The sequence below is a fragment of the Tachyglossus aculeatus genome, unplaced genomic scaffold (assembly GCF_015852505.1).
Source record: "Tachyglossus aculeatus isolate mTacAcu1 unplaced genomic scaffold, mTacAcu1.pri scaffold_100_arrow_ctg1, whole genome shotgun sequence".
NCBI classification, from domain to species: Eukaryota; Metazoa; Chordata; class Mammalia; order Monotremata; family Tachyglossidae; genus Tachyglossus; species Tachyglossus aculeatus.
The window spans coordinates 159,973-184,850 of record NW_024044841.1 but is presented as its reverse complement, the minus strand read 5'-3'; the positions used below and the strand labels follow the sequence as shown (position 1 = coordinate 184,850).

At 41.3% G+C, this 24,878-nt stretch overlaps 1 protein-coding gene and 1 pseudogene across 1 annotated transcript; one reads left to right on the top strand and one right to left on the bottom strand.

The window, feature by feature from the left end:
* Positions 1–803: 803 nt before the first annotated feature.
* On the top strand, positions 804–1,865 carry LOC119922183 (olfactory receptor 1052-like). The gene is made up of 2 exons (XM_038742161.1): positions 804–856; positions 983–1,865. The coding sequence occupies exons 1-2, from the start codon at positions 804–806 to the stop codon at positions 1,863–1,865; spliced, it is 936 nt and encodes a 311-aa protein (XP_038598089.1).
* Positions 1,866–2,810: 945 nt separating this feature from the next.
* LOC119922181 lies at positions 2,811–24,765 on the bottom strand (annotated as a pseudogene).
* Between the last annotated feature and the right edge of the window lie 113 nt (positions 24,766–24,878).

Here is a 24,878-nt window from a genome sequence, read left to right as displayed (position 1 = left end):
GTTATTATAGAAAAAATAGGATTTGTTTTCATGGCCATAAAATAACTTTGGTTTCTGATTCAGGTTTCTTTCAAACCCCACATCCTGAGGTTGCATAGCTGCATAGGGTATGGTTATGAGTCGTCTCAATGGTTTTACCTTTTAGTTTCCAAACTAGGAAAGAAGTGTTTTGAGTAAGCCCACAGGCTATGGATCACAATCCATAGCAACAGTAGTAGCAGCTGGAAAACAAATCAAAACAAAACCAAAAAATACATCTGGAAGGAATTTAGGTAAGTTCTCTGGGCTGACTGTATTAGCAGAGGCTTGGGGCTAAGCACTCTCTCAGTGAATATCTTCCTCTTACCATTGATTGATTGATTCAATGATGGGCCAGGAAAGTGTCTTTTGTTCCTATTGTACTCTCCAAAGTCCTTAGTTCAGTACATGGCAGTAAAGAGGCACTTAATATATACCATTACTACTACAATCCCTGTCACTAGAGCACAGAAGACCTCGGTTCAAATCTCAGCTCTGTTACCTTTTCTGTGACCTAGTCACTTATCATCTCTAGGCCTAGGTTTCCTATGTAAAATGGTGATTAGGCTGAATCCCATGGGGCAGCCTGTTTGTCCCATTTTATCATTTTCTATCTACTTTGGCACTTACACAGTGCTTAGCACATAATAAGTGTTTCACTAATACCCCAATTATTGCTCCCTTTCATAGTTTAATAAATATGTTTAATAAATGATATGATCGATTATTGTTGGCATCATTTTGCTTTCTATTTAAAAGGAAAATCCATTTGAAAATCTGAATACATGGCTGGAAGCAACAACACATCAATGATTGAGTTCCTGCTTGTGGGCCTGACAGATAGTGTTCTAGACTGTGACCCCGCTGTTGGGTAGGGACTGTCTCTATGTGTTGCCGACTTGTACTTCCCAAGCGCTTAGTACAGTGCTCTGTACACAGTAAGCACTCAATAAATACGATTGATTGATCGTCCAGAATTGCAGATGCCTCTCTTTGCCCTGTTCTTGATCATTTATCTGGTCACTATGATAGGAAATGTGTGTATGATCCTATTAATCCACATTGATGCCACCCTTCACACTCCCATGTACTTCTTTCTGTGTAACCTCGCACTCTGTGATATCTGCTACTCGACTATCCTGGCCCCTAAAATGCTGATTAATTTCCTTTTGCAACGTAAGTCCAGCTCATTTATTGGCTGTGTCTTTCAGAGTTTCTTTTTTGCCATTTATATTACTACTGAGGGCCTCCTCCCGGCTATCATGGCATATGACCACTATACAGCGATTGTCAACCCCCTATTGTATACAGCTATCATGATCCCAAAGATCTGCCTTCAGCTAGTGCTTGCATGCTACCTGGGAGGTCTTGCACATTTGTTAACACACACAATTGTATTACTGAGGTTGAATTTTTGTGGACCTAGTGTCATCAATCATTTCTTCTGTGATATTCCCCCTCTCCTGAAACTCTCCTGTTCTGACTCCCACACCAATGAGCTGCTGCTTCTGACCTTCTCTAGAGCGATTGCAGCAATCACCTTAATTATCACCGTGATCTATGTCCAAATTGTCACCACCATCCTCATGATAGGCTCAGTCAAGGGGAGATACAAAACCTTCTCCACTTGTGCCTCCCACCTGACAGCTGTGATCTTCTTCTATGGCTCTCTGTCGTTCAGCTACATTCAGCCCAGTTCCCAGTATTCCCTGGAGCAAGAGAACGTATCTGCAGTGGTTTACACCCTGGTCATCCCCATGGTAAACCCCCTGATTTACAGCCTGAGGAACAAGAATGTGAAGGAGGCTTTGAAAAGGTCAATAAAGTGGAAAAATTGCCACCAATAATTACATCAAAACCTTCTTTAAGCAACGCCAGTAGTCCCTGTTCCACCCAGAACTCACAGTCTGAATAGGAGGGAGAACAGGTATTGGATCGCCATTATATAGATGAGGAAAATTAGGCACAGATTAGTTGAGTGTCTTCCCCCAGTTTTCACAGCAGGTAAATGGCAGAGCTGGGATTAGAGCTTTATCCTCTGACTCCCTGGCTTGTGGTCTTTTTATTAGACTGCCCTGATTCTGTAGTGAACAATAAATGGGCAACAATGAACAATAAATGAATGAGAATAGTAACACAGACGTTCATAGTAGGAAGGCAAAAATAAATCATAGAAGAGCTCTAGGGTAAAACATTTTCTGTGTGAACAGGGGTATATAAAGTACAAATTAATGGGTGAACATCTCCAAGATATTAAATCCAACATTTTTCAGGTGATTTCCTGTGAAAACTCTAAACTGTAAGGTCCTTCTCCAGATTGAAAACTCCTTGTTGGCAGGGAATATGTCTACTAATTCTGATGCATTGTACTTTTCCAAGTACTTTGTAAAATGCTGTGCACACACTAAGTGCTCAATGCATAACACGGCTTGATTGACTGATGTCCATAACAAAATATTCTCACAGTGTTTCTGCTTTATGATCGCTCTGCTCTCTATTACATATTTGGGATGTTAGGAATAAGGTTAGTGTTCTAGAACCAAGATCCTGCTATTTTCTATTAGCTATGGCTCTTTCTGTAACTTTATCTTTAATTATGCTGAGAACACTTGTCCAGCTTTGTGCCAAAAAGGAATTGGGTGGCCACCCTCTACATGGTGTAACCCTAACTTCCCAAATACCTCACTGCACCAAAGGCAGAATTTATGTCAGGGCTGATGGGCCTTCTCGGAGCAGGCCAGGAGAATTTTCACTTTACAAGGCCACTGATGGAGCTCGTGGGTTGGAGGGCTTTATGATGGATGAATCCGTTGGAAAGTGGCTCCACACTGCACAAAGAGCACATTTAAACCTTACACCAAATCAAATGTTTAGTATAACATTCATAACTTTCCTCTCCACTTCATTGTCCTTCCCTCCCTTTTTTCCCTCATTCCCTTCCCTTCACTTCTCTTTCTCTCAATTTCTCTCTCCCTACCATTCGTTCCTTCAGTTCTATTCTTCCTTCTTGCACAAGGACTGCTCGGAACCTGGTGTAGCTGGCTCTGGGAGAAGCTTCAGGTTTCTTGAAATTATAGGCAAGAAGCAATAACAGAAATCAACAGGCAAGGTACAGAATCATACAGTTGTGAGTAAGCTTCTTCCTTAGATTGGAAGTTGAAAGCAGAGATAATGTGTTTTATTTCCTTTTCATAGTTGTATGCTCAATAAATACTGCTTTATATTTTTTAGTCTGATGCGAGACTTCATTTTCACTTCTGTAAAGAATGCACTGTAGGTTTCGGCTGTTTGAATTCATTTTTGAAACATGCAGGAACATAAGAAATAGGGAGATCCCTACTGGGATCCAATAGCTTTGGAGCTGAAGGTCCCAGGCCTGGGAGTCAGAGAAACTGAGTCTAATCCCGGCTCCCCACTTACTTCCTGTGCAATGTTAGGCAAGTCACTTAACTTCCCTGAACCTCAGTTTCCTCATCTATAAAATGGAGATTAAATACCTTTTCCTTCTCCTACTTGAACTGTATGCCCTAGGAGACACAGGAACTATGATCTGATTGTGTTGTATCCACTCCAGAGCTTAGTACAGTGCTTGACACAGAGTAAATACTTAACAAGTACCCCAATTAGTGTTATTAGTATTATTACTATTATTATTTTTATTAGAGAAAAGTGTCCAGGGTGGTGGTTCAGATAGGGGGTCGGATGGAGAGGATGCATTTGGAATGCTGTGAGGAAATCCAGAAATCTCAAACTCCAGAACTCTGAATGTAGTTACACACTTCCATGTGGGCTGGCTAAGATGCTGTAGCTTGACAAGAAAGAGGACACATAGGTAAATTTTAAAGGTCCTAGAGCAGCTAAATTTGCTCTTTTGGGAGATAACACTCAAACTCTGATTCACCCCAAGACTGAATCCCTGGTGAGCCCTTTATTAGATTCTGTATCCCAGCAGAGGCCCCTTGTGGCCCAAGGCTCCATGTGGCTCTGTATTGACCTAACAGTCTCTGTGCAGCACACAAACACACAGGAGAAACCAGTGTGATTTTCAGAAAAGGAATTCTATTCAGACTGATATGGGTGATTCTGGAGGTGTAAGGGTCCCAACTTCTTTTGGAATCCTCAAAAGGAACTAAAACATATTTTAAAAATTCTGTCAAGGATATGGTTGAAGAGGGAAAGAAAGGGACACAATCAGGGAGGTAAGGGTAGCAATAGTCAACAAGTAATAGTATTTATTGAGAGCCTGTTATGTGTACAGTGCTACATTAAGCATGTGGAATAAAACAGTGGAGTTTGAAGACAGGATCCCTACCCTCAGGGTGCTGAGAGTCTAATGAGGGAGCACATTCATAGAAGGAAGGGCCATGGTGAGAGCAGGGAAAGAAGGGAGAAAAGGAATCTGTTCCGGGCATGGAATAGGCAGGCTTCCTTTCCTTCAGGTCCCACCCACTGCTTCTGCACTTTCTCCACCCCTGGGAAAGTGAAGTAGAAGGCAGAAGGGGAGCAGGAATAAGAGTAAGAGTGGAGCAGGAAGACAGCCAAATTCATTAATTCATTCAATCATATTTATTGAGTGTTTACTGTGTGCTGAGCATTGTATTAAATTCTTGGAAAGTACAATTAAGCAACAAATAGAGAAAATCCCTACCCAACAATGGGCTCACAATCTATAAGTGGGGAGACAGACATTAAAACAAGTAAACAGGCATCAATAGCATTAATAGAAATGAATAGAATTATAGATATATGCACATAATTAATAAAATTAATAGAATAATAAATATGTACATATATACACACGTGTTGTGGGAAGGGGGGGTAGAACAAAGGGAGGTAGTCGGAAAAATGGGGAGGAGAGGTGGAGCAGAGAAAAAATGGGGGCTTAGTCTGGGAAGGCCTCCTGGAGGAGGTGAGCTTTCATTAGGGCTTTGAAGGGGGGAAGTGCGCTTCTTTGGCAGATGTAAGGAAGGAGGGCATTCCAGGCCTGAAGTAAGATGTGGGCCAGGGGTCGATGGCGGGACAGATGAGAACGAGCCACAGTGAGAAGATTAGCACCAGAAGAGTGGAGCATGTGGGCTGGGCTTTAGAAGGAGAGAAGGGAGTTGAGGTAGGAGGGTGCAAGGTGATCCTCAAAATTCCAGAAACCCACTTCTTGACCCAAACAGGGACAGCGGAGCAGCATGGCATGGAGGATAGAGCACAGTCCTGGGAGTCAGAAGGTAATGGGTTCTAATCCTGGTTTTGCCACTTGTATGCTGTGAGTCTTTGAGAAAGTCACTTCACTTCTCTGGGTCTCAGTTGCCTCAACTGTAAAATGAAGATTGAGACTACGAGCCCCATATGGGACAGGGACAATGTCCCAACCAATTTGCTTTGTATACTACCCCAGCACTTTGTACAACGCCTGACACATAGTAATGACTTAACAAATACCATGATGCTGATGATGTTGATGATGATGATGATGATGATGATGATGATGATGATGATGATGATTGGATCGCAAGGCCATGTGCAACATCCCTCAAAGTCACCATGGCAAACTTCCAGGGGAGCCTCCTGAAGCTTTCCAGGGATGACTTGGGGTGGTTCGGGAAGCTTTGGACCACACCCAGATCTTCTGAAGCACAGGGCCAGATGGATGAGACAGGGTTAGTCAATACTTCTTGCATTCATTCATTCGAATTTACTGAGTACTTACCATGTACAGAGCATTGTACTAAGACCTTAGAAAGTACAATACAGTAATAAAGAGAGACAATCGCTGCCCACATGGGACAGGAAAGGCTGAGCATTTCATTGTAATGATAATTAAAAGAATATCACCTTGTATTTGCATAGATTTTTCATTTCTCCAAAGTGCTTTCACATCAAGCATACCATTTTGTGCATGAAAGACATCTAAGGTAGGGAGAGGTAGCTATTATTATTATTATCAACATTTTAGAGATAAAGAAACTGAGGCATAGAGAGGTTGTGACTTTCCCAGGGCCACTCAACAGGCTAGTGGCAGAGCTGGGACTAATTCTTGTGTGTTCTGGTTCCCAGACTCATGGTCTTCCCACTCTTCAAAAACTTCCAGTGGTCGCCGATTTGTTTCCTCATTAAGCAGAATCTCCTTATCACGGGTCATAAGGCACTCAATCAGCTCGACCCCGCCCTATCTAACCTAACTCAATTCCTACTACAACCCAACCCTGGCACTTCGTTCCTCAAATGTCAACCTACTTACTGTTCCTGATCTCATCTTTCTCACCACTGACCCCTTGCCCTTCTTCTCCCACTTGCTTGGAACTTCCTTCCTCTTGATATTTGACAGATCACCACTCTCCCCGTCTTTAAAGCCCTCCTACAATCATATCTCCTCCAAGAAGCCTCCCTGACTAACCTCTCATTTCCCCACCCTGGTCACCCAAACTCCTGCGCTGGCTATGAACTTGGGTCTGTACACTTTACGCATTTTGATATGCACTCTATCTTCAGCTCCACAGCACTCATGTCCATATTCTTATACTCTGCTGTTTCCCCTTTCTGTAATTTATTTTAATGTCTGGCTCTACCACTATATTGTAAGCTCCTTGAGGGCAGAGATCATATCTACCAACTCTATCAAATTCTACTCTCCCAAGAGCTCAATAAGCGCCTTTGATTGATGGACATAGTACAATCAAGGTTGCTTACAGATTGGACTTGAACTTGCAGCCCCACTTCAGATAAAATCCATTTTTTATTTGGCTCTCCATGTTACGATTTATGTCATTTTATCATTGATAAAATAGATTTCTTGAAGATGCACCAGATTGGGACTGATGACAAACCTTTTTCTGGGAATAGGAAAGGAATCACTAAAATAAGAAAGGAAAATAACAAACCACCAGAGTATTTCCACACTCCAGGGAGGAGACATGTCATCAGAAGTCCCACAAGATATTTTAATGAATTGGATTCAGGTTCTGAGCTAGGATTCAGAGCTCTGAAGGTCTTAAGGGACTGTGTCCCCAAATGTCCTTACCTCCAATATTAAGAGAACCTATGGAGTCAACTCATGGCAGAATTGTCTGTCCCATGAAGGGGTTATCCATACAAGGCTCAGAAGCTAAGGATTTATGCATTTTGGAAATTACTGTCTGATTTGGGTGTTATTCTTACATTGCATATTTACAGCCCTATTTGGGCTATTTAAAGTGAAATGAACTTTTTAGAATTTAATTTTCCAATTTGCTCCAAACTAAATAATAAAGTGCAATGAAAGAAGTTGTGATGCTCACTGGCTTTAACACTCAATACAGGTATGGGTATCCAAGGACGATCTTGCAGATATGCCCTATAGTTACTTTATATGAGAGTGATTTTATTGTATGAGTTCTTATGATAATCAGACACTTATGCAACTTTTTAAAAATGATTTATTCAGACAAATGTGCTGTTATTCTGCAAGCTACTGAAATTTGTACTATTTTTGGTATTCAGCAATTTTTAGGAGCAAGTGTTTGAGACATTGAAAGAAACCAACCATATGCTTAATGAGTTTATATATTTGTAGGTTCTTTTGAAAAAATTATAACCATAGAGCAAGAAAAATATTTAGCTCTCTTCTAGACTGTGAGCCCATTGTTGGGTAGGGACTGTCTCTATATGTTGCCAACTTGTACTTCCCAAGTGCTTAGTGCAGTGCTTTGCACACAGTAAGCCCTCAATAAATATGATTGATAGATTGATTGATCACCTTGTATCCCCCCAGCACTTAGAACAGTGATTCGCACATAGTAAGAGCATAACACATGTCATTATTATTATTATTATAGTTATTATTCGTCTTTTTGGAGCCCTTCACCAGCTAATTGCTAATCACCCTGTTTTATACTTCCCTGTCACGTCAGTCCTTCTGCACCGTCCAAGCCCTTAAGGACATACCAGAGTATTTATATATTCATATATGTGGCTTAGTGGAAAGAGCGCGGCCTTGGGAGTCAGAGGTCATGGGTTCTAATCCCATCTCCTCCACTCATCAGCTGTGTGACATTGGGCAATTCACTTCACTTCTCTGTACCTCAGTTACCTCATCTGTAAAATGAGGATTAAGACTGTGAGCCCCACGTGGAACCACCTGATTAGCTTGTGTATCTACCCCAGCACTTAAAACAATGCTTGGCACATAGTAAGTGCTTAATGAATATCATCATTATTATTACTATTATTCAGTCCTATCAGAATTTTATTTTAGTGCATATCTCTCCTTAAACTTTAAGCCCCACTTGGGATAGAGACTGCACCAACTTGATTACAAATTTCTTAATAATTCTATTATTATTATGGAAGCCTTGAATGTTTAAAGGTAAATTCTAGTTCTAGTTCTCTGTCCTTACTAAGAAACATCCATTTTATATCTATATAATCAGGTGATTTTTTTTAAAAAATATTTGAAATATTTGTTTTCTAGTAAGGTGAATGTGTGCCCTGGATTGGTTAGAAGAGAGCTAGAACGTCCATCTTTTCAGACATCTGAAGTGGAGATAGGGTCACTGAATCAGATTTCTTTTTAAGCAAAGGTTTCTGGGAAATTTGCTCAAGAACAGATTCCTAATTTAATCAGAACAGTACTTGATAATTTTTTTAAAACCGTCATATTTTGTTACTTATAAGGAGCCTAAAATAAGCTTTAGAAATAAACTTATTACAGTGATTCAGCTAAGACAAATCACAAGAGTCCTGATTATTATCACCTTACATTTACCAGTTTTTGACATAGTAAAACTCATTTGAGTTTTTAAAATCCTCTACTAATGTGATTCAATTCTGCCCACTGGATTTTTTGGCTTTATTAGAACACTTTAAAATTTTCTTTTAAGCTTTTGAACAAACATTTATTTTAAGTGGTTGAATCTCCCATATTTTGTTAGAAAGATGTATAAATTTCAAACTTGGGGTAATCTGAGACAAAGCTATCAAAACTAGAATCTTTGCCTTAGAATTTAGAACTTCATTTTCTGTTCAACTCTCCTCCAAATTGGGAGTCAAGTTGAATTTGACATTTATTTATTTTAATACATTTAGTCTATGAAAAATGAACTGCTTTTAATTTTACCTTTCTGACCAGTTTATAGACTCCTTTCTTTCAGGATTTCAGGATTAAAAAGGAAATCATGGACTATCAGAAGTTTCCGTTCGCCCATATGTTCCTGGAAAATGAACCTACCTGATATTTCAGAAGCAGCGTGGCTCAGTGGAAAGATCCTGGGCTTTGAAGTCAGAGGTCATGGGTTCAAATTCTGGCTCCACCAACTATCAGCTGTGTGACTTTGGGAAAGTCACTTAACTTCTCCGGGCCTCAGTTGTCTCTACTGTAAAATGGGTACTAAGATTCTGAGCCCCCCATGGGACAACCTGATCACTTTGTAATCTTCCCAGCGCTTAGAACAGTGCTTTGCACATAGTAAGTGCTTAATAAATGCTATCATCATCATTTAGACTTACAGATGAACATTTTGATGTCATGCTTTCAGTTTCAAGAACAGAAGTATGGGTGACAAGGGTGGATAACCCGAAGTTCAACCCTGAAGAATGAAGTAGTAGACTTCTCCAAATTGTTGGATAAAAATAGTTTAAATCTAGCATAACTGCTTGAAAGAAGAACAGTGAGGATCAAATGAATAAAGGCCAAGAGATGGGTGAAAGTAAAACAAAACCAAAGACTTTTTAATGTGAATATCTTTAAAAGACTCCCTAAATGGTATACGTATGCATATATATATGTATGTATGCATATATACATACGTATTTCACAAGCAATTTATCTGTAACTGTCTATAAATGTTAATGATACATCTTTCTATTGTATGGGCTCATAAAAATATATGGGATTTTATAACTGACTAGATCATTAAATGGCTGTAGGAAATCCCACTACAGTAACTGGATTCATTCTTGTGGGACTGAGCCTACAGAGAAGCACAGTCCAACTAGTAGTTGTAGTCTGTACATTACTTGAAGGCAGTGTCTGTGCCTACCTACTCTGTTGTATTGTACTCTCCCAAATGCTTATTACAATGCCCTGTACACAGGAAGCACTTAATAAATACCATTAATTGATTTACTGATAGCAGTAACAGTATTTACTGAGAGCTCCCTAGGTTCCCTGGGGCAATATAAAATACCCTTATCCTTTATTTCCCGTATCTGCCATTTATTTTAATGTGTCTTCCCCTGTAGAATGGAAGCTGAATTTGGGCCGAGATCACATCTACCAACTCTACTATATCGTACTTTCCCAGGGTTTAGTACAGTGTTCTGCACACAGTAAACACTTAAATACAACATTGATTGATTGCTATACAAAAGAACCCCAAGGCACAGTGAGATTCCACTGTAAAGGTGGAGACAGACATAAAAATATTTACAAATAGAATAATCAGAATAAATAATTGAATGAAAATAAGCAGTGTAGACTAATGGAAAGAGCATTGGTCTGGGCATCAGAGGACTTGGGTGTTAATCTTTACTCTGCCACTTTTCTTCTGTGTTACCTTGGACAAGTCACTTAAATTCTCTGCGCCTCAGGTCCCTTATCTGCAAAATGGGGATTCAGTCCCTGCCCTCCTTTCAATTTACACTGTGAGCCCTATGTAGGGCTTGATTATCTAGTGTCTATCCCAGTGCTTATTACAGTGCTTGGTACATAGTATGTTCTTAACAAATAAAGTTATTATTATTATCATTATTGACAGTAATGACAATGACATTGACAATGACATTATTGACAGTAATGATAATAGTAATAATTAACATTCATATGTAAATGCTGAGGGTGGGTATATATAAATATGAAAATGCTAGAAGAAGCTGAATCCAGGGTGGCCTGCCTGGGCATACTCAGCAATGTTTGCTCCCTTTGAAACAGAGCTTAGTGGCCCAGCCAGTCTGCCAGTGTGTTCCTATTGTAGTGAGACACTAATAATATACATTATTACCACGGTATTTGTTAAGGGTTTACCTGGTGCCAAGCACTGAGGTAGATACAAGATAATAGTTAAAGATAATGAGATCAGACATAATCCCTGGTTATGGAAATGTGAATTATTGCTTTCTGCTAGTTGAACAACCTGCAACACTTCAACAAATCTTGATCTTGCATTCCCACCAAGAATGTTCTTTTATTAATTCTTCTTGCTTTTCTGTTTTTTAAAATATCATATTCCCCATTTGGGTTGAATAGTGATTACTGTGAATATTAACTATGGGAATTTGAGTTCTGTGCTGGTGCACATGCTTGGGCTACACCAGTGATAGAGAGGTTCCTGCCTTAAAAATGAAGAGGTAACTTTAGTTTGTCATTTTGCAACAGCTGTAGATGTCCGAAGTAGATTGAGCACATGTCAACTTGGTCTAATGGGGTGGGGGGGGTGGGGGGAAACTCGTCCCAGTCGTTTAAAACTCATCACACCTTCAACTGGCTCTAGCCAGCTCCAGTTACAAAGGGAGACCACAGGCAGAAATCCTCTCAAAAGTTCCCGAAATGGATAAGATTTTCCCCTGCACCACTGGTTCTACCTCTTCTCTCCCAGTCAGTCATTTAATAATAATTATTGAACATTTACTTTGTGCAGAGCACTGTACTAAGTGCTTGGGAGAGTACATGCTGTTGAGAAGCAGCATGGCATAGTGGATAGAGCAAAGGCCTGGGAGTCAGGAGGTAATGGGTTCTAATTCCATTCCACCACTTGGCAGCTGTGAGGCCTTGGGCATGTCACTTCACTTCTCTGTTCCTCAGGTACCTCATCTGGAAAATGGGGATCAAGACTGAGCCCCATGCAGGACAGGGACTGTGTCCAACCCGGTTTGCTTGTATCCACAACAGTGCTTTGTACAGTGCAAATTAGTACAGTACCTGGAACACAGTAAGTGTTTAACAAATACCACAATTATTATTATTATACAACAGACAGGCACATTCCTTGCCCATAGTGAGCTTACATTCTAGATGGGGAGGCAGATATTAACATAAATAAAAAAAATTACAGACATGTACATCAGTGCTGTGGGGGTGGTGGTGGCTGGTGGGGGTGAATACAGGGAATAAGTCAGGGCAAGGCAGAAAGGAGTGGGAGAAGAGGACAGGAGTGTCAAGTCAGGGAAGGTCTCTTGAAGGTTAATGTGCTTTCCATAAGGCTTTGAAATAATTGTCTGTCTTATGTAAGAGCAACAATCTATCTTCCCTGGCCTCCCTACCCTTGACCCACAATCCCTCTCTGAAAAGCTGCGAACACCTCCCAACCTGGCCAGAAGAATCTCAGATAAGTGGTGGAAAATGCCAAGATTCCTCAAGGAAGCAAAAACAGGGCTTTCTCCTCTTTCTGGACCCACTCTGGGAGTATGGTCAAGGCAGCAATGTAGTTTGATGATTGGGACAAGAACATTAGTTGGGAAAAACTCCTATTCTCCTAACTTTTCTTCATGTCCACCCAAACCACAGTAAACAGATTCAGCTCCTGGGAGTCCAGTTCAAGGTGAATGAAACTCCTTCCCTTCCCTCCCTACCTCTTTTCCTCACTTTCCTTCCTTTCTTCTGATGTTAATATGAGTTCTTCATCCCTATAGCTCATACAATTGCTTCAACCTCACTGATGTCTCAAGTCACATGAAAACTCCATTACTCAAGCCTTCCATTCACAGCTGAATGAGAAAAACGTCCTTAAATATAGGATTTTGTATGGCAAGATCAAATACAACATTTCTTGTCAAGGGAAGACCTCCTAATGGAAGAAGCCACACTGCAGGGGTTTCTGAGAGAGACAGCAATGGGTATTTTCTGAGACACAGCAAGCATGGGCTTGGGAATCAGAGGTCATGGGTTCTATTTCCAGATCCGACACTTGTTAGCTTTGTGACTTTGGGCAACTCACTTAACTTATCTGTGTCTCAGTTGCCTCATCTGAAAAATGGGAATTAAGACTGTGAGCCACACGTGGGAAAACCTGATTACCTTGTATCCCCCCCCAGCACTTATAACAGTGCTTGGCACATAGTAAGTGCTTAACAAATGCCATTATTTTTATAATTATTATTTCTAAGAGACATCATCATTGATGATCATCAGTGATATTTATTAAGTGCTTACTATGTACAGAGCACTGTACTAAGAGCTTGGAAGAGTACAATATAAAATTTTCCAGACAACACAGGCACAGAATTAGCTGGGAGACAAAGCTTCTGTTCAAGGGAGCATGTCACTGATTTTGAAAGATCCAGGGCTGAGTTGCAGGACATCTTAGTCAAGTCTCTCAGGTTCTCAAATACTTCTTCATTTCTTTTTCCAAGTCCCTTCCTACCTCTAAATTCGTTGTTCCTTATTAATCAATAGCATTTATTGATTGCTTTCTGTGGGTACTCTCTGCTTAGGATAGAAGAATAGAGTTATTATCTTACAACTTCCACCCTCATGCATCTAGCCTAGATTTTCCCTTCATTCCTCCCCAACTAAATTCACCAGTCTTCTCCACTTCCTGACCTTGGAATCAGGCACGATATTTTCCTCTGTGCTCTGATCTCTTCCTTTTGCCCTGATCAAAAACCAGGATAGGGTGGGTAGTGTAGCTCCTCAAGAAAAGGAATCACCTCTTTTTCTTCTGTATTTTCTTGCTATGGGCAGGGAACATGTCTGCTAATTCTGTGGTATTTATCCATCCCAAATGCATAGGACGGTGGACTGAATATAGTAAGTGCTCAGTAAATACCATCGATAGATTTCTCAAGCATCTAATACTGAACATTGCACACAGTAGATGCTCACGAAATGCTGTTGATGCTGATAATGCAAAGAGCCAAGAAAGTACCTGAGCTGAGCAGGGAGGTATAATCAAAGAACTGTCAAGACTATCACAGTAAGGTGAAGAATACCAGAGGCCCCGGAAACAAGAAAGCAAGTCACTGCCATGGGGTAATATGCAAGTGATGAAGTAGACCATAGTGAAGAGAGGTGACTGTGCAACAGAGTTCAGTAGAACACAGAATCCAGACATACAAAAAGACTTTTGGCAGATTAATAATATGAAATGCCAAGTTAACTAACGCCAAGCCTAGTTGGAGTCCATGAGGGGATTGTTGTGGTATCTAAACTTGAACATGACTGTGATGTTTGTATTTTTAAAAATATCATATTTGTTCAGCACTTACTATGTGCCAGACACTGTACTAATGGGGTTAATCAGGTTGGTTATCATCTCTGTCCCACATCAGACTTACAGTCTTAACTCCCATTTTACAGATAAGGTAACTGAGGCCCAGAGAAGTAAAGTGATTTGCCCAAGATCATACAGCAGACTAGCGGCAGAAACAGGATTAGAAACAAAGTGCTTCTGACTCCCAGTCTGGTGCTCTACCCACTAGGCCAGGCTGCTACTTATTTTCAAGATCTGCATCCATCTCCTACAGTCAGTATGATCTATGAACCATACACAATATCAAATGGCAGGAAGAAATTACCAACGATGGGAAACTGAAACTCAGTCAGCACAACAGAACGGTGGTGGTCACAGCAACACAGCTCCCTTGGGTAGGAAATCTATGGCAAATAGTTGAACAATGATGGTTTGGTTACCTGAAAGGGGACAAACACCCAAGCCAGAAGGGCAGAATGAACCTTGAAAAGACCTGGTGAAGCACAATCTCTACCAATGGGATATAGTAGTGGAATGTTGGAAGACCATTGCAGAAGTGGCCCATCAATAAGAAGGGTAGGGGTTGCTCTTCTTTGAGCAAAGTCTTCACAAAGATTAAGATATTAAGAGGCAGGCTTGCAGCATGGCCTGGTGGAAAGAGTACCATCTTGGAAGTCAGAGGTTGTGAGTTCTAATCCTGGCTCCTTGTCAGCTGTGTGACTTTGGACAAATCAATTAAATTCTCTGTGGCTCAGTTACCTGATCTGTAAAAATGGGGATTAAGACTGTGAGCCCCATCTGATATAACATGATAACACTGTATCTCCGCCAGCACTTAGAACAGTGCTTGGCACATAGTAAACACTTAACAAATACCATCATTATCATTATTATTGTTAAAACAGGCCTGGTATAGGACAGTTAACAAAGTATGCGTCATACTTTTCCACTATTTTTGAATTTCAGAAAAGGAAATCATGAGGTACATCTGTTCATATAAATGCATAGGAAATATTTGGATTTTTCTATTTGATTTTTATATTAAATTTCAGAATTTAGTTAACATTTGTAAACATCCTCATTTTAAAGATTAACTAAGTAGACTAAGCTCTGACTAAGCTCTCCTTTTCTTTTCTTCAACTTCCTTCTGAATCGACCTGACCTGCTCCCTTTTTTCATCCTCCCCTTCCAGCCCCACAGCTCTTATGTACATATCTGTAATTTATTCATTTAGATTAATGCCTATCTCCTCCTCTAGACTGTGAACACCTTGTGGACAGGGAATGTGTCTATGATATTGTTATACTGTACTCTCCTAAGTGTTTGTACCATGCTCTGCAAACAATAAGTGCTCAATAACTATGGTTGACTAACTAGAAAGCAAACACTCCATTTCCAATGCTATTATTCTGCTGCATTTAAATTCAGCATGAAAAAACCTTTTTTATACTAGTGAATCTTCTCAGAGCCCTCTTGACCTCCTGGTTCCTCAGGCTGTAGATGATGGGGCTCAGTATGGGGATCACCACTGTATAAAACACCGAAATCAATTTATCCCACCCCAGAGAGTAATCAGATGCTGACCGCATGTAAATAAATGTTGATGTCCCGTAGAAAAGTACCACCGAACACAGGTGGATGGCATAGGTGGAGAAAGCTTTCTGCTTCCCCTCTGCAGATTGGATTCTCAGGATGGCACCTAATATGCATATATAAGGGAGCAAGATTTCTGAGGAGGTTAATACTCAAAGAAAGATGGCAAAGACAAATAGCACAAACTCATTGAGGTAGGTAGCCGAACAAGACAGAGATAACAGTGGGGGAACATCACAGACAAAATGATTAATGACACTGGAGCTACAGAAGGGTAATCTGAAGGTGAGATAGGTCTGCGTGGTGGCAGTTATAAAGCCAACCAGATAGAAGCCGGCCACTAAGAGGTAACAGACGCTCTGGGACATAATGCATGAATAAAGCAGGGGATTACAGATTGCCATGTAACGATCATAAGCCATTGCAGCCAGGAGATAACACTCTCTGCTGGCTGGAACAATTAAAAAATAAATTTGGGCAGCACATCCGTTAAAGGAAATGGTTTCATTCTGCGCTGAGGTTGTCTAAGATCTTGGGAAGAACGGTGGAGGAATAACAGACATCTAAGAAAGCCAAATGACTGATAAAATAATACATGGGGGTGTGCAGTTGAGTGTCAGCCTTAATAACTGTAACCAACCCTATATTTCCAATCAAGGTGACCAAATAAATCATGAAGAATGTCAGGAAGCCAATGACCTTCATATCTGGATTGTCAACCAGACCCACAAGAATAAATTCGGTCACTGTGGTGTTTGCTGCAGCCAGATCTCCAAAATGTGTGTTTTTCCTCTGCTGGGGTGTGACAGAATCTGGTCAAAGAAATGAAAGCAAAAAGTCTGAGGCTCTCTGATAATTTTCCCCCTGAAAATCACTGAAGTGAATAACTGGTGTAGACAATGAGCAGATTCCTTTTTACCTTCCTGGAGGAAGATCTATCCTCCACTAACTGAGTCTCTCTCAGGCCCTCAAAAATTGATCCATTGGTGTTATCAACTGTGTAAAACGTGCCGTATATTTGTCTCCTCTCTTGGAAATATCTCTAGGTTAACTCAATATTAAACCTACCAGCACTGAAGGTTTTCTCCATCAGTATCAGATGAGGAAACATAAAGCCTGTGTCTCCCATAATCCCACAGTAGAAGAAGAATTATGGACTGATTTAGAGCATCAGGAAGCAAACTAGTAATAGATAGTTTTTGTTCAAAATTTTAAAAATTTTATTAAGGAAGAGAAAAACACTAAAATCAAAAAGCAATGTTGCCTCTCCTGAGTGTGTAGAGTGATACCAGGGGTCCAGTTTCTTTGGTCCAAATCTGGTTTGTAGGGTGGTCACTCAGCCCTTGTGGGCACCACAACAAATGTGACACTGTGTGCCGTGGACAATCTACTAGACTGCAAACTCTTTGAGGGCAGGAACCAGGTTACCAGCTCTACTGTACTGTACTTCTCCAAGCGCCTATTACTGTGCTATGCAAACAGGAAGAGCTCCATAAAAGCATAACTGATTTCTGAGCTGCACTTAGCCTTTTCACCCTACCACTTATCCAAATCCTGACTCAACTTCGGGGTGGAGGGGTTGGGAATGCCAGTTTTCTGAATTTCCAATTTATCTAGGTACCTGATGGGTGAAGGGAATTCTGGCACGTGCCCCTCTGCTCCTAGGCCAGTGTTTAGAGCAAGATCTAGAGGAGGTGGTGCCAGTATCCATCTTCCTTAGGCTCCCTGCAGAAAGGAAATTGGAGTTTCTGGAATCTGGTTAGAGGTTCATTCCTGGGGGTCTTCTGGAGTCAGAGTGGTCACATAATCATGCCCTCCCTGCCCCTTCCATATTCTCTGCCTCTATTCTTGAGGCTAGGCTATCCCTCCATTTTTAAAAAAATGGTATTTCTTGAATTCTTACTATACACTTAGTACTACTCTAAGCACTAGGGTAGACACAAGTTAATCAGGTCAGGCACAGTTCTTGTCCCATATGAATCTCACAGTCAAATTAAGATGAATATCAACTATTAAATCCCCATTTGGAGTTGAGAAAACTGAGGCAGAGAGGCCCAAGGTCACACAGCTGACACATGACATCCCTCCCATCCCCTTGTAGGGGTTCCTCAAGGGTCAGTTCTTGGTCCCCTGCTGTTCTCTATCTATACTCACTCCCTTGGGGAACTCATTCGCTCCCACGGCCTCAACTATCATCTCTACGCTGATGACACCCAAATCTACATCTCCACCCCTGCTCTCTCTCCCTCCCTCCAGGCTCACATCTCCTCCTGCCTTCAGGACATCTCCATCTAGATGTCTGCCCATAATCTAAAACTCAGCATGTCTAAGACTGAGCTCCTTAGCTTCCCTCCCAACCCCTGTCCTCTCCCTGACTTTCCCATCACTGTAGGTGGCACTACCATTCTTCCCGTCTCACAAGCCCACAACCTTGATGTTATCCTCGACTCCACTCTCTGATTCACACCACACACCCAATCCAACATCAAAACCTGCCGGTCTCACCTTCAAAACATTGCCAAGATCCACCCTTTTCTCTCCATCCAAACCTCCACTTTGCTGGTTCAATCTCTTATCCTATCCCGACTGGATTACTGCATCAGCCTCCTTTCTGACCTCCTATCCTCCGGTCTCTCCCTAATTCAGTCTATACTTCACTCTGCTGCCCGTATTATCTCTGTATAGAAACGTTCTGGGCATGTCACTCCCCTCCTCAAAAATCTCCAGTGGTTGCCTGTCAACCTAGAAATCAAGGAAAAACTCCTCACTCACTGCTACAAGACTTTCCATCACCTTGCCCCCTCCTACCTCACCTGCCTTCTCTCCTTCTACAGCACAGCCCGTACCCTGCGCTCCTCTGCCACTAATCTCCTCACTGTGCCTCGTTCTCGCCTTTCCCGCCTTCAACCCCTGGCCCACGTCCTTACCTTGGCCTGGAATACCCTCCCTCCATGCATCCGTCAAACTAGCTCTCTTCCTCCTTTCAAAGCCCTACTGAGAGCTCATCTCCTCCAGGAGGCCTTCCCAGACTGGGCCCCCTTTTTTCTCTCCTTCTCCCCTCCCCATCACCACCCTCCCTCTGCCCTACCTGCTTCTCCTCCCCACAGCTCTTGTATATATTTGTACATATTTATTAATTTATTTTACTTGTATATATTTACTTCTCTATTTATTTTATTAATGATGTACATAAAGCTATAATTAAATTCATTCTGACGGTTTTGACACCTGTCTACTTGTTTAGTTTTGTTGTCTGTCTCCCCTTTCTAGACTGTGAGCCCACTGTTGGGTAGGGACTGTCTCTATATGTTGCCAACTTGTACTTCCCAAGCGCTTAATACAGTGCTCTGCACACAGTAAGTGCTCAACAAATACGATTGATTGATTGACTGATTGCCGGCTTGTACTTCCCAAGCACTTAGTACAGTGCTCTGAACACAGTAAGCACTCAATAAATACAGTTGAATGAATAAATGAATGAATGAACGGCAGAATCAGGATAAGAACCCCAATCCTCTGTACTTCCCAAGCACTTAGTACAGTGCTCTGAACACAGTAAGTGCTCAATAAATATGAATTTATTGAATGAATATTGAATATTGCATGAACGGCAGGATCAGGATTAGAACCCCAATCCTCTGACTTCCAGGTCTAGTCTCTTCCCACTAGGCCATGCTGCTTCCCACGTCAACATATCCTCATCATGTAAGCCCTGAAGCTTGCTTGGAATGATGCCATTGTGGGCCAACATTTTGAGGACAGAAATGAGTAGATCGTTTTTCTACTCATCTTCCATTTTCTTCAACTATCTTTTAGTTTAAAGAGAGCAGCTGTGTGATTTACCCACTACACTTCAGTGCTTCCCATGTTGCCCTTGTTTCAGCCCCAGGCTCATTTCACTATCTCAGAGGAGAACAGAGAGGTTCTCTGCTGTTCTCCAGAGTTTCTTAAGATCCAGGGAGTCAACGTACATGCCGTTCCCCCAGCTGGAGGAAACTTCACTTCAGGAGCAGTAACAGTAACATCATGAACCCACGGCAGTAAGCATCGTGACAGACAGAGGTGGGACATTCTCAGATGATCTCTGCTACTCCTGTGTCCTGCAGGCTGCCCAAGAAGAAGGCATTCTGGAATATTCTTCTGGATTTGTGTGTGTGTGTGTGTGTGTGTGTGTGTGTGTGTGTGTGCATGCGCGCATGTGTGTTCGTGTGTGTGTGTGTGTGTGTAGAGCTAGAGAGGGAGTTGAAAGTTTGTGTGTAGTTATGAAAGCATGTGTTTCTTCTCTTCACCTTTGCTCTCTATTTTCTCTTCCTTTTTTTGTCTCTGTGTATCTCACTCCTTCCTGCCATGCTGACTGTATCCCTCTCTTTCTCTGCTTTCTCTTTCCTTTTTTCCAAATCTTAATCTACTGTCTCAGCCCTCATAGAAATTCATTCTACTACCATTGTATGTAATGTATTAATTATAATTGTTTTCCTTGAATAAACCTTTAGAAAAGTCTCTGCAAAAGCTATGGTTTATTTTGAATTTTTTACCTCAATTATTTATGTTTTATCAGTACTGATCCCAAATGGCTCAGGGACAACATTCTATAGTCAGTCAATCAGTCAACATTTATTAAGAGTTTGCTGTGTGCAAAGCACTCTACTAAACTCTTAGGAGAGTACAATACAACAATATAAGAGAAATATTTCCTACTCACAAGAAACATACCATTTCTGGGTCCTGGGTCTCTCCATGATGGTCTAAAATTTATATTCTTTATTAAATTATCTACAGCTTTACGACTATAAATCAAGTTTAGTTCTTTCAAATGACTGAACAAAGATTTATATAATTTACTCTCTGATTATCAGTAACTCCAACTTCCCTCTGGTGGTGGTGTTCATAGTTACTCTGAGGTGCCTTGGCATCTCTACGCTGATGACACCCAGATCTACATCTCTGCCCCTGCTCTCTCCCCCTCTCTCCAGGCTCGCATCTCCACCTGCCTTCAGGACATCTCCATCTGGATGTCTGCCCGCCACCTAAAACTCAACATATCCAAGACTGAACTCCTTGTCTTCCCTCCCAAACCCTGCCCTCTCCCTGACTTTCCCATCTCTGTTGACGGCACTACCATCCTTCCCGTCTCACAAGCCCGCAACCTTGGTGTCATCCTCGACTCCACTCTCTTGTTCACCCCTCACATCCAAGCCGTCACCAAAACCTGCCGGTCTCAGCTCCGCAACATTGCCAAGATCCACCCTTTCCTCTCCATCCACACTGCTACCCTTCTCATTCAAACTCTCATCCTATCCCGTCTGGACTACTGCATCAGCCTTCTCTCTGATCTCCCATCCTCGTGTCTTTCCCCACTTCAATCCATACTTCATGCTGCTGCCCGGATTGTCTTTGTCCAGAAATGCTCTGGGCATGTTACTCCCCTCCTCAAAAATCTCTAGTGGCTACCAATCAATCTGTGCATCAGGCAGAAACTCCTCACCCTGGGCCTCAAGGCTCTCCATCACCTCGCCCCCTCCTACCTCACCTCCCTTCTCTCCTTCTACAGCCCACCCCGCACCCTCTGCTCCTCTGCCGCTAATCTCCTCAGCGTACCTCGTTCTCGCCTGTCCAGCCATCGACCCCCGGCCCACGTCATCCCCCGGGCCTGGAATGCCCTCCCTCTGCCCATCTGCCAAGCTAGCTCTCTTCCTCCCTTCAAGGCCCTACTGAGAGCTCACCTCCTCCAGGAGGCCTTCCCAGACTGAGCCCCTTCCTTCCTCTCCCCCTTGTCCCCCTCTTCATCCCCCCATCTTACTTCCTTCCCTTCCCCACAGCACCTGTATATATGTATATATGTTTGTACATATTTGTTACTCTATTTATTTATTTTACTTGTACATATCTATTCTATTTATTTTATTTTGTTAGTATGTTTGGTTTTGTTCTCTGTCTCCCCCTTTTAGACTGTGAGCCCACTGTTGGGTAGGGACTGTCTCTATATGTTGCCAACTTGTACTTCCCAAGCGCTTAGTACAGTGCTCTGCACACAGTAAGTGCTCAATAAATACGATTGATGATTGATGATGATGATGATGATTCAAATTCTCCTCCTAATCCCCCAATTGCCATGTACAAAGAAGAAACAAGCACTCCCTTTGGGAAAGAATGGTAATTGTTGCTCTTCTTAAACCCATCCTTTCAACAATTGCAATTTTTATGAAATTCCAATTTATTTTCAGTTTGGTTTCTTCACGACTTTCTCTGCTTTTCAAATAGGGAATTTCTATAGTTGAGTAAGGCTTCATTTTCCGGAGCAAAAAAAAAACATGTGGATGTGTTTTCTGGGATACTAATTAACAACAAAACTGGAATATTCCCTCTGTTATCTCTTTTTTAATGCTATTTCTTAAATGTTTACTCTATGTCAAGCATTGTAGTTCCTGTCCCACATGGGGCTCACAGTTTAAATTGGAGAGAGGAGGAATCAATACCCATTGTACAGAGAAGGTAACTGAGGTGCAGAGAAGAACAGCATGGCCAAATGGAAAGAGCATGGGCCTAAGTCAGAGGACCTGGGTTCTTACCTTGGCTCCACCGTGTGCCTGGTATGTGACTTGGAGCGAGTCACTTGACTTCTTTGTGCCTGTTACCTGGTCTGTAAAATCAATAATTCAACTTGTATTAATTGAAAGCTTAATGGCTTTCAAACATAGCAAGTGTTTGGGAGAGTTCAATAAAACAGAGGTGGTAGACACATTTCTTGGTCACAGAAAGCTTACAGTCTAGAGGGCATTCAATACCTGTTCTCCCTCCTTCTTAAACTGTGGAGCCCCTTGTTGGATAGGGACTGTGTACAATCTGATTAACTAGTATCTGCCCTAGTGCTTAGAACAGCGTTTTACACACACGAAGCACTTCACAAATACCACAATTACCACTGTGTTTCTTGTCCAAGGTCATACAGTGGGCAAGTGGCAGAGTCTGGATTAGAATACAGGTCCTCTCACTCCCAGGCCTGGGCTCTTTCCATTAGGCCTCACTGCTTCCCACTCGAACACTTCCTCACCATATAAGCCCTGAAGTACTCTCAACCACCCATAGAGTATCTGTCTCTACCCATAGAGTTTGCCCCATCACTTGGCTGGAATGATACCACTGTGCACCAGCATTATGAGGACAGAGATGAGTGGCTTAACTTTGCACTCATGCACCTTTCCTTCAACTATCTTTCTACCTTATGGTTTAGAATGAGACATTGCCAACCCGAATGATCTTATTCCTTACCATTAGCTTTAAAGCAATCAATCACCTTGCTCCTCCTATCTTACCTCACTGATTTTCTGTTACAACTCTGCAAACTCTCTTCACTCCTTTAGCCTCTTTGCTACTTATTGTACCTCGTTCTCATTTATCTCACCGCCAACACTTCACCCACATCCTGCCTCTGGCCTGGAATTCTCTCCCCCTTCATAATTGATAGATTATTACTTTCCTCACCCTCATAGCCTTATTCAAATCACATCTCCTCCGAGAGGCCTTTCCAGACTAAGCTCTCCTTTCCTTCTTTCTGTGAGGCCACTGCACCTGGATTTGTAAACATTATTCACCCCATGTCACTAATGTAAATACCTGTAATTTATCTATCTATTTATTTATTTATTTATTTATTTATTTATTCATTTACTTATTCATTTACTTATTTATATAATTGACTCTTTCTCCTCCTCTAGACTATAAGCTCCGTGTGTGCAGAGAACATGAGCCCCTTCCTTCCTCTCCCCCTCATCCCCCTTTCCATCCCCCCATCTTACCTCCTTCCCTTCCCCACAGCACCTGTATATATGTACATATTTTTGTACATATTTATTACTCTATTTATTTATTCATTTATTTTACTTGTACATATCTGTTCTATTTATTTTATTTTGTTAGTATGTTTGGTTTTGTTCTCTGTCTCCCCCTTTTAGACTGTGAGCCCACTATTGGGTAGGGGCTGTCTCTATATGTTGCCAACTTGTACTTCCCAAGCGCTTAGTACAATGCTCTGCTCACAGTAAGCGCTCAATAAATATGATTGATGATGATGATGATGTCTACCAACTCTGTTGTACTGTATTTTCCAAATCACTTAGTACGTATCTCTACACACAATAAGTATTCAATAAATACCCTTGATTCATTGACTTAATGAATGCTCATTTTGAAACATGCAATTAGATTGTTTTGTTAAATTCATGATTTGTGAGGCTTTGGGAAAATAATTACTCTGAATTAGGAGACTGATAGAGGAAATTGATGACAGTCATATTTAACACAGTGAAGTGCATTTTGGATTCTAAACTCTTCCTTAAGGAACATATTTATCAATATTTATCTACAGATATCATCATTTTACCTTTGATTTGCTAGTAGATGGACTGTTCTCATCAGTATTATTCACTAAGCACCTACTCTGTTTTCTAAGTGCTTGGGAAGATGCAGAAGTAAATGGCACAGCTCTTGCCATGAGGAAATTTCAATCCATGAACCATTCTTCCTCAGAAATAAATGGTTATTCATCCAATCCCCACTTAATCAATCAATGGTATTTATTGAGCACATATCCTGTGTAAAAAAAATTTGCCTGCACATGAGAATTTTAAGAAAACTGAACACAAAACATAGATGCTCCTATGCTTCTCTGGAAGAGAACAAAAATTATAATAAATATTATTCCTTTTAGTAGTGGTAATATCATTTATTGACAGTCCACTGGGTGACAAACAATTATCTAAGTCCTTGGAAAGTACAAAATAAAGAATTGACATGTTTCCCACCTATAAGGGGATTACAAGCTAGAGCAATATTTGATACTTAGAACTGTGAACATCCAGGTCTGAATCTGCTCATGAGACCAAGGAGAGGGGAAATCTGGGATTTCCAAAGATAACAGATCCATCTCCTCAAGCAGTTTCATCACAAGAACATATAAGTCACTTTTCATATCAAGCAGTTCTACTTCATAACAAATAGCCATCTAAGATTACAAAAGGCAAGTTCCTGGAATACAGTCGGTGTTTCAGTGTTGAAGACATATTTACTGAATTACAACTTTCCTGGATAGACTATGAAGAAGAACAATTAGCAGGA

What these genes read in the sequence shown, in the direction of transcription:
- LOC119922183 (XM_038742161.1), top strand. Translation starts at nt 804, where the DNA reads ATGGCTGGAAGCAACAACACATCAATGATTGAGTTCCTGCTTGTGGGC. An exon ending in TTCCTGCTTGTGGGCCTGAC is followed by an intron (nt 857 to 982) that starts AGATAGTGTTCT and finishes AATACGATTGAT; the next exon opens with TGATCGTCCAGAATTGCAGA.